This window comes from Colias philodice, chromosome 11 (assembly GCF_061535455.1).
Source record: "Colias philodice isolate Cphi_HAF_F1 chromosome 11, ilColPhil1 Martin Lab GWU primary, whole genome shotgun sequence".
Lineage (NCBI taxonomy): Eukaryota > Metazoa > Arthropoda > Insecta > Lepidoptera > Pieridae > Colias > Colias philodice.
In genome coordinates, this window is record NC_143096.1 from 4,670,828 (window position 1) to 4,680,489 (window position 9,662).

A 9,662-nucleotide genomic window follows, 5' to 3' on the forward strand; every position below is an offset into this window, starting at 1 on the left:
GGTTAGTCGGGCTCTAGGATCTTTCGCCGGACTCGCAACAGGCTTAGCAATGGAGGTGTAAAGGTGTCCATAAAACTTCTCGACCTCGCCTAGTAGCTCCGGTTGAGACGACACAATTTTGCCACTATCCGTCTTCAGCTTAGTCAACCGGCTTTGCCCAATAGATCCATCTCTTGCAAACACTTTTGAGCCTTTATTTCGCTGTATCGCTTCTTCAATGTTTTTCGTATTGAAGGAGCGGATATCGTGTCGCAAGGACTTTGTAATTCGCCTATTGAGCTGCCTATATGACTTCGCTTCATCGGAAGTATTCAGTAGCAAAGAGCGTCGCTCTGCCAGGAGCTTGAGGGTATGGTCGGAAAGTTTTTGTGTTCGATTCTTACGGGGAATCTTGCAGTGATGCAACCCTACCGTACGAATCGTTTCAATAAGCCTGTTGTTCATATCGTCCACAGATACGTCATCGCCTAGGCAAGCGAAGCGATTTTGGAGCTCGAGTTGAAAGCTTTCGGGGTTCTGAATTTGGGTGCGGAACGGTCGAAGAGTTGACTTAATCAAGCGAGACCTTTCGAGTTTCACATCTATATTCAATGTGCCTCTTACCATACGGTGATCGCTGCCGGTTTTGACCCTGTTGATCACAGAAACATCATTGAATATATGTCTCTTTGTAGTCATGATAAAGTCAATCTCATTCCTCGTTTTACCGTCGGGGCTTATCCAGGTCCACTTCCTATGCGGAGATTTCTGGAAAAAGGAATTCATCATGAAGAGTCCTTCTTTCTCCAGAAACTCAGCGAGCCTCTGGCCCCTCGGGTTGCGCTGCCCAAATCCAAATTGCCCCACTCTCAACTCATCATCGCCTCTTTTGCCCAGTTTCGCGTTGAAATCCCCCATCACAACATTGAAATGTGTTTTCGAGGTGTGTATGGCTTTACTGATGTCCTCATACATTACCTCCACATCTTCATCTGAGTGTGCCGAGGTCGGAGCGTAGACCTGAATAACCTTTAAAGAATATCTATCAGATATTTTGAGGATCAGGTACGCTACCCTGCTCGACACACTTTCGATGGATATGATGTTGTTAATGAGGGGTCTGCGAACGATAAACCCTATTCCACCTTGGGACTGTTGGTCGCCCTCCCGGTAGAAGAATAAATTACCGGATGTCAACGTTATCGTGTCCTCCCCCTGTCTTCGGACTTCTGATAACCCTATGACATCCCAGCGTAACTTACTCAATTCTTCTTCCAGCTCAACAATCTTTTCGTCCGTCCTCAACGTGCGTGCGTTGTATGTTACCAGGGCCAAGGGTCGTCGGGAGTGGTAGCCGGATCGCTTCCGGTGATTCTTAGCACCCCCCGCCCCGCCGTTACCATGGCCGCTACCGTAGCCAGGAATAGCGGAGCTGCCGGGTACTAGGGGCCTGGTTGTTGTTGCACTATTCATGTGTATTTTTTTTGTGTATCTATTTGGGGGGAAAGAATGCCAATACTCGCCACGCTTGGCAGGCGGGTTGGCGAGCGCAGTTGATGGTGGGGGAGATCATGCATAACGCTGCTGCCCGTTTGCATGTAGTTAACCCTTAGTCGCCTTTTACGACACCCACGGGTAGAGATGGGGTAGTGCTATTCTAGGCCGGCACCACACGGCCTTATTCTATAAATTGTCTTTATATTCAGATATTTTGTATGACACATTTTCAAAATTAGGTAAACATTTCAAAAGATTATTACATTATGATAATGAAATCATAATTCATTAGCATTTCAATAACATATATTATGAAGAGATGAATCATAATACTTTATTTACCTTGTGTAGGTATTTATGCAAACCAAATTCTTTATTGACGATAGTTTTTACACATAATGCAAATTGGTATTAACGGGTCTTTTAAACGTAATATATGGAGTAATGAACTTTGAGAAAAATGCCTATAATGTTTATGTTATAGTTGAACATTATTGAATTATGACAACACGATTGATTTCCGAGAGAAAGATGACTTTTTGTCATGTTATGACAAAATATTGTTTTACTTATAGCGTATTAAGATATCTTTTTTATTGGACCAACACAAAAAATTAACAAATTACACAAGTATAAATTACACTATGATTATTAATGATTCCTACATGTTTTTTTTTGACGTTACGCTTTTTGCCATATCGTTTTTATTTAATTAATTTACTTTTTGTGCACAAAATTCACGCTTTGATAATTATCTCTTTTTTCAGTTCTTCTTCGTTTTAAGGAAGAAGTTTGATCACGTGTCGAAGCTGCACGTCATCCATCATGGTATCATGCCAATGTCAGTGTGGTTCGGAGTCAAGTTCACACCCGGTAAGATTTTAAATATATTTTTCTCTACATTACGTAAGTTAATGCTTACATACTTGTTAATTTAAAAAATGAGGCTTAATGTACACGGCGGTGCTTACAAGGAAGTGTAATTTAAAAAATAAAAACAAAAGCAATTGACTATACAAATAAACCACACAAACGAGTAAAGTTTACTTTCTGTTTTCGAATATTAAAAAGATATCAAGAATATTTAATTGTGTAAGTTTCAAGTATGAACGATATCCAAATACCTCAATACAGGCTTTGTTTTTTATACAATCTAACAGTAATGCAGCGTGACAGAATCATATTTTGGCTGCCTTGACACCCATAACCAACACTTATCATACACTTGTACATAAATTTGTATATTTAATTTAAGCAGCTGTTGGTAAAAAACCGACATTCCTTCATTTGAAAATTGTGTCTCATCACCTCAAGATTAAATGTCGATAGTCATTGATTATCTTTCTCAATCAATTTATGAATACTGCTGCGCGTGTATTATAATAGTTAATATTTGCCCTTGACCCTTGTAATTTGCTGTGGTCGAATTAGGAGTTGTGTTTTATAAATAGATTTTTCTAGACTTTTTAGGGAAAATGTGGACATTAGTATATTAGTCACGAAGTAACAAAGAACGATAAGCGGAGATAGATATACAGACATACGTAACCTTCATTCGCACAACGTTATAATATTATGATATAAAGAATGCGGCTGTTTATTAAATATCTATTTAAATGTTTTATCAATGTATTTTTAAATAAAATGTAATCCAGTTTTGCATTGATACAGTATGCAGTAGACAAGTATTTTTCGTTTTCTTTTCAAAATGCATTTATAAAATGATAAACAAAGCTCAAGGCGGACAGCTTTAAATGCTATTGAACCTGTACCAGTATTATTATTTTGTTGACGTAATTTTTTCAAAAATATGCGATAATCATAAAAACGCGTGCGTAATGTTCCCAAACCTTGATATTGATACCGGAGACAATATTTTTTATGTTGCAATTGAAGAAAAATATAAAATAACGTATAATGACGCGCATGATCTGTAAAATACATATTTGCGCAATGGTTTATGTTTACTAATCAGACGCTATAACTCTTATTTGAACACCATGTGTGACTTTGCACGATCTTTTCACGTCAAGCATTTTCTAGAGGCTTCCATCTGGCTTAAGATACAATCGATTCGGATTTAATAAACGTATAAACACCGCTGATGTCAGAACTGGTATTCAGTTTGTGCCGATCACGAGAATTGAGTATTTTCTTGTTTGACGACCTATTGTCTGTATAAAATTTATAACTAATTCAATCAAGAATTCAGTGAATTTAAGAATTTGTCACTAAATTAATGATCGTTACTTTTAAAAATAAAATTGATGTCATTTAGGTACTATCTCACATTGAAATAAAAAGTAGCTGACATCACTTTGGATTTTCCTGTGAAGATTGGTAGAGTGTAATAAGCGGCCAGAACGAGTCCATTTCGCATTGTCCATGATATGTATTATAATAGCATTTTTTACAACATGTCGTTGTGGAAAATACCACAATTAGACGTAAACTGCAAAAATTACATAAATCAAGCGGCTGAGGTCTGTAATTTAGGAAGTAGGTACGATATGGAATTGTAATTTAATTCGTTCTTGAAACATTTGTACACACCTACTAATTATACGAGCCGAGCGTTATCTACTCTGATTGTGTTAATGAAATATTTTTTATAGAAATACTAGCTGTCCCAGCAATCATTGTTCTGCCTTATATATCACTTATGAAATGGAATTGAAAATGAAAGGCCCTATTATGGTATGAAAAATAGAGATTATCCGAATCTGAGACCTACCCGATATGTAGGTACATAAAATTTCATGAGAATCGGTCAAGTCGTTTCGAAGGAGTTTAACTAGACAAAGACCGCGAAATGAAAATTTTATTTATAAGATGATATAAAAGACATGCAATGGTTATGTAAAACAATAGGTGGACTTGTGTTTATAAACAAATATTTATTTTTAACATTGATTACTTAATACATAATACAAATTGTATAATTCTCAGCGTTTGTTATCGTACGTCTGTTGGAATAAATCGTGCAAACAAATATAACAGACACAATATGTTTATTTATTAAAATTGATTTTAAATATGCAGTTTCCAGTTTGTATTCGCAGGTTTTAAATAAAGTCTCTTGTTTTGAAACTTTTTGTGTTGTTATAAAGATATATTGCGGAATGATAATCTTCATTTTACAGACACATAAAAACGTTTTGAATCTATTTATTATGATGAAGTAAATAAAATTTAGAAAATACTTCATCTTAAAATACATAAGGTATTTTTGATATTATCTACTTTTAAAATGGTTCATTCAAATTCATGCTGCTTTCTCTCTATTTAATAACTATCCAAATATAATTTTATTAAATATTTGTAAATATTAATTATTAAATATATTTATTATAAAGATAATATAGGATTTAAGGATTTAATCTCCACGCCTCTGCCGTACCTACACTTTTTTCATGCAATCATTCTATTCACTTCTAGTAGCTCAAGTCAATATTTTCACGTAATAATTCTACATCTCGAAAGTTCTTCATCTAAATCCTGTTTCATATAATAATACGAAATGACTTAACTCTCTAGATATTTAAGCTTTAAATGGTCGGATAAATAATTGATCGTTATATGTTTTATTTACAGGTGGTCACTCGACATTCTTCGGAATGCTCAACACGTTCGTACATATTGTAATGTACTCGTATTATCTACTGGCGGCCCTCGGCCCTAAGATCCAGAAGTATCTCTGGTGGAAGAGATACCTTACAGCTCTGCAAATGGTAATTGTTTGATATTTTACGTATGTATACTGATGTATGGTAGTTTTGATGACGTGTTATGACGAATATTTAGGGCGTAAGTGCACATTATACGAGCAACGAACATTATGTACATTGTACATGTTTGATACCTATAAAGAATTGAAGTGATGTAGTGTGGTAAATGGTCAGTCTGTTAAAATATTTTTCAATTGCATACTATGTTGGGATCGCGTGTTAAAGATCACCATAACAAGCAACCTTGATTTTAATATCCTTTATTGACGTTTTTTTGCTATTTTAAATAAATAACCGGTAAATAAATATTTTATTAATGCTCCTTTTATGTTCAGTTAGTATTCATAATTAGGAGAATACTAAATATGATAAAAAAAACAATAAGTGATTAATATAATGTTTAATTTATTATATTTAAATATTACGTGTTTAGATAAATTTATTAAAGTTTGATAACATTGATGTGCCATTGTTTAATTAAAATAAAATAATAAACGTTAAATAGACGTTGCGTTAAATTTAAACTTCGACTTATACCGATAAGTCGAAGTTTAAATTTATCCAGTCGACAAATTGACCAATAGGTACTGAGAACCTACAGAATTACATAGTACCTAATAAGAAAAGTTTAAAATTTTAGAAGTACAATGAGAGATACGAATTTTAATCATGAGTTTTGAAAGTCAAAAGCAAGATATTTAATAATGAACATTGTCCAGGTGCAATTCGTCCTCGTGTTCTTCCACGCGTTCCAACTGCTGTTCATCGACTGCGACTACCCTCGCGCCTTCGTCTGGTGGATCGGCATGCACGCCGTTCTATTTTACTACCTCTTCTCTGATTTCTACAAACAAGCTTACATCAAAAAAGCCAAGGTAAACGCCTTTTTAATACCGTTTACGTAACTCGCATAAAAAGTATAATCGAGCGTGAATATTGCAATCTTTTTTTAATCGGCGCTTTCAAAATGACGAATTAATTCGATGTTTATTTTGTTTATAGAAAGAAAAGGCGGCGCAGAAGTTGTTGGTGGAATCTTCAAAGTCAGAGACAAAAGATAGAATGTTGCCATTGCTCAATGGTTTCAGCAACGGGTCTGCGCTGGGCGACGTGCGGCAGCGGGTCGCGGGCGCGGTCGCGTCTCAATGAGATTTATAATATTTATTCAGCACGTGCCAATCAAATTATTCAAATCTCTCAAACATACTCTGTCATCGCGCTGCGCGCATAGAGAATGTACAAATTTTCTCGATTGAGAAAAGCTCAATTAGTTACAAAGTGATAGGATTATAGATTATTTAACTTTAGGTAAACGTGTGTGACCTACCTACTTTTTTTGGTGTCAGAATCATAATCATAATAACACTGCAAAAATAAGGATGTTATAAGTAAAAGAGCTAAATTTTATATGTGAAATAGTTTTTGTGGACTTTTTTACTATTACGATAATTTACAATCCGTCGTAATAGCAATTGTTAATTAATGTTAATAAAAGATTTTATGTACATTCCATAAAAGCATAAATCTTATATTTTAACGATTCATGTAAATATACTTATGGACTTTTCTACGCAGTTTTCCGCCTTCATTTTTTATTCGTTAAATTCATATAATGAATACTGATAATACCTACATAATGAATACTGCAAACTTCGCTGGTTCGTAGTTATAAAAATTTATATGCCAATAAGGAAAATGATATGAAACGATTATTTTTACTTATATTATATTGTTAACACCACAAAAGCTATTACAAGTATAATTTCCCTGTGTATTACTCTTAGCATTTGATCTAACACTTGTGGTGATGTTTTTTTTTTATATTGATTAACCCATATCTTTAGGTCAAACGACTTCATTCTATATATTCAAGAATTGAATATATCGCAATAATTTCTTCTACTAAAGTAGATAACAATTGCATTTTATTTAGTGGTAGGAACGCAGTTATGTAAATATTTTAAATAAATGGTGGTTTATTGCCCCTAGATATAGTTTTAGTATTTTAGCGTCGGTTGAGTGTGAGTTAAGTTTGAAATGTCAAAATTTATGTGTGGGTAAATTATGAAGAAGGTATTCAATACATATTGCATTGTATACTTTCAAAGATGTTAAATTAAGTTGTTTTAGGTTTCTTTGCTTGTTTTCAACTTTGGACTTTAAATGTATTTAGTATAGGTGCTCAATAAATACCCTCTTATTGTTACTATTATTTAGTTGTCTGTATAAACATTTAACACATTAGTTATTATTGGTGAAAATAGACATTTCAACTTAATCATTACGAATAATTTATAATACATACAACTAGTTATAGGTTTTGTCAATGACATGTTTGTTAGAGGCATATTTTTTTTTATAATATGACAAAATATATAACTGAATGTACAATTTTGTGATACTTAGGTATTAAAGTAAATTTGATATGAATTTGGGATTTTTATTTTGCTATAAGCCCTGCCCCCAGTACCGCTTTCCCGATCCTACAGACTATAACTATCACACTAGAAGTATACTATCCCTTAGAAGTATACCTACACTCTACATATGTCAACAGCATCATCAGAAAGCTCCTTGTATACAGGATTAGCAAAGAAATTATTCGTAATTATGGAATACCTTTTTTTTTTAGTGGGGAAATCTTGCATAGATACCCACGGCCTCCGGGGAAGAAGGCCGTGGGTTATGTCGGATTCCTACCGACCAAAACCCCACTGTGTTCCGTCAAGCCGCATCAACGACGGGGCCACGGGTATGTGTAGAATTCATCCGTGACCCCATCAGCGGCAGCCCGTCGCCGGGCCCAAACAAATTATGGAATACCTAGGTTTTTGTGTATTGACATATTGTTACTTGGACTTTTGGCATATTTTTGAAGAAACACTTCTGCAATTTATCATTTTTATATCATATTTTCATGGTATATACAGCAATTTGTTACAAATAGAAATTGGTTTGTTAGTTTGAATTGTAATATATTGTAGTAAGAGAAGTTTCTATTGCGTAAAAATGGAGATTTGGTAGAGAAGGCTTTCATCAAAAGTCCTCCATTTTTACAATTCATTCTATCTTATACTTCTTTATGTCTGCATAAGACGTTTATTGTAGGTACTTAATTGAAAGTTAAATTATAGCCATTGTACCGCACCCGCTTTTTGCTCAACTTTATAGACAACTAGCTTCCGCCCACGACTTTGTACATGCACCCCCGTTTTTCCCCGTTCCCGCAAGAATTTCGGGAAATCCTTTCTGGGCGGATGCCTACTTACTAACATCTACCTACCTGCATGCCAAATTTCATCCCGATACGTCCAGTGGTTTGGGCTGTGCGTTGATAGATCACTATATCAGTCACCTTTAAGTTTTATAATATATATAGATGACGTATATTCGTGTTCATAGTTCATATTTGAACCTGAACATTACTCTAATTAGGTATGACTCTCTGGTACTACTCTGTGTTAATTAATCAACATACATTAATTAATAATAACAAAGTAGTCTGAAAAAAAAGAGTCCAATTAAGTTTTTTAGTGTTCGAGGATTCGTAATTTTTTGTTCCATATTTTTTAATTACCTTACATCGAATTAGTAATTAAAAACATCATTAGTATCTTTATATTATGGTCCATGTTAAATACGGATAAAATTTGAGTTTTAGGTGAAGGAATCCTATTTTTCGTCCAAGTAGTGTAAAGATAATATTATGTAATAATAAATGTTTGTACACTCTTACTTCTTTGTCTATAAATGTTTATGATGAGTTGTGGGTGTCCTTGGCTCGATACATGGAACTTTAGCGTCAAAACTAGACTAATGTTTATCTGTTATTATAATAGATACTTACGTGTTTACATGAGCATAATGCAATTAGGAAGTAATATTCATAGTTTAAATTGTACCTTTGCCGTCCTTACAGATTCAGATCTGATTACATTTTATAATAAAAAGTAAAAATGATTGGGGTTTACTGTGGAATTAATTGAAGCATAAGGTAGGCTAGGAATCGATAGAGCAATTTTATTCGGATTCGGACAAAATTACTACAAATGCTTTTTTTAAAGCTTACGTTGAAATGGAAATTTTCTTTTCAATTTAATTAGGTACCTTTTAGTTATAGTAGGAATTTTAGTGACATCTAGTGTCAAAAACCATCATTGGAAGTATCGTTTTAAAAATGAATGTTTAATTTTGCTATTTGATAACAGATGGCGTGCAAAACAAATATTCAAATAAATATTATTTTATATTATCTGTTATGGTGTCGACGCCCCCCGCGAATAATCCGGTAATGACCTATTACGGGGTTTTTCATGTTATGCGTTTTTCGGCATCTAGAAGTTAAAATACACCATGTAAATTTTTTTCAGAATTTTTCTATCTTTATTTACGAAGATATGAAAAATTACGCGTATATTCCATAAAATAACATTAAAATGTATTTTAAACGAATAATAT

The 9,662-nt window shown here is 33.9% G+C and overlaps 1 protein-coding gene across 1 annotated transcript in view; it reads left to right on the forward strand.

Annotated features, from left to right (window-relative positions):
• The window catches only part of Elovl7 (ELOVL fatty acid elongase 7), a 34,779-nt gene extending 27,155 nt beyond the window's left edge, over window positions 1-7,624 (forward strand). Inside the window, exons 6-9 of the mRNA XM_089700711.1 lie at window positions 2,244-2,349; window positions 5,071-5,207; window positions 5,924-6,079; window positions 6,207-7,624. Coding sequence (XP_089556837.1) covers window positions 2,244-2,349; window positions 5,071-5,207; window positions 5,924-6,079; window positions 6,207-6,353 — 546 coding nt within the window. The 3' untranslated portion in view covers window positions 6,354-7,624. The remainder of the gene's footprint in view (window positions 1-2,243; window positions 2,350-5,070; window positions 5,208-5,923; window positions 6,080-6,206) is intronic.
• The last annotated feature ends 2,038 nt before the right edge of the window (window positions 7,625-9,662 follow it).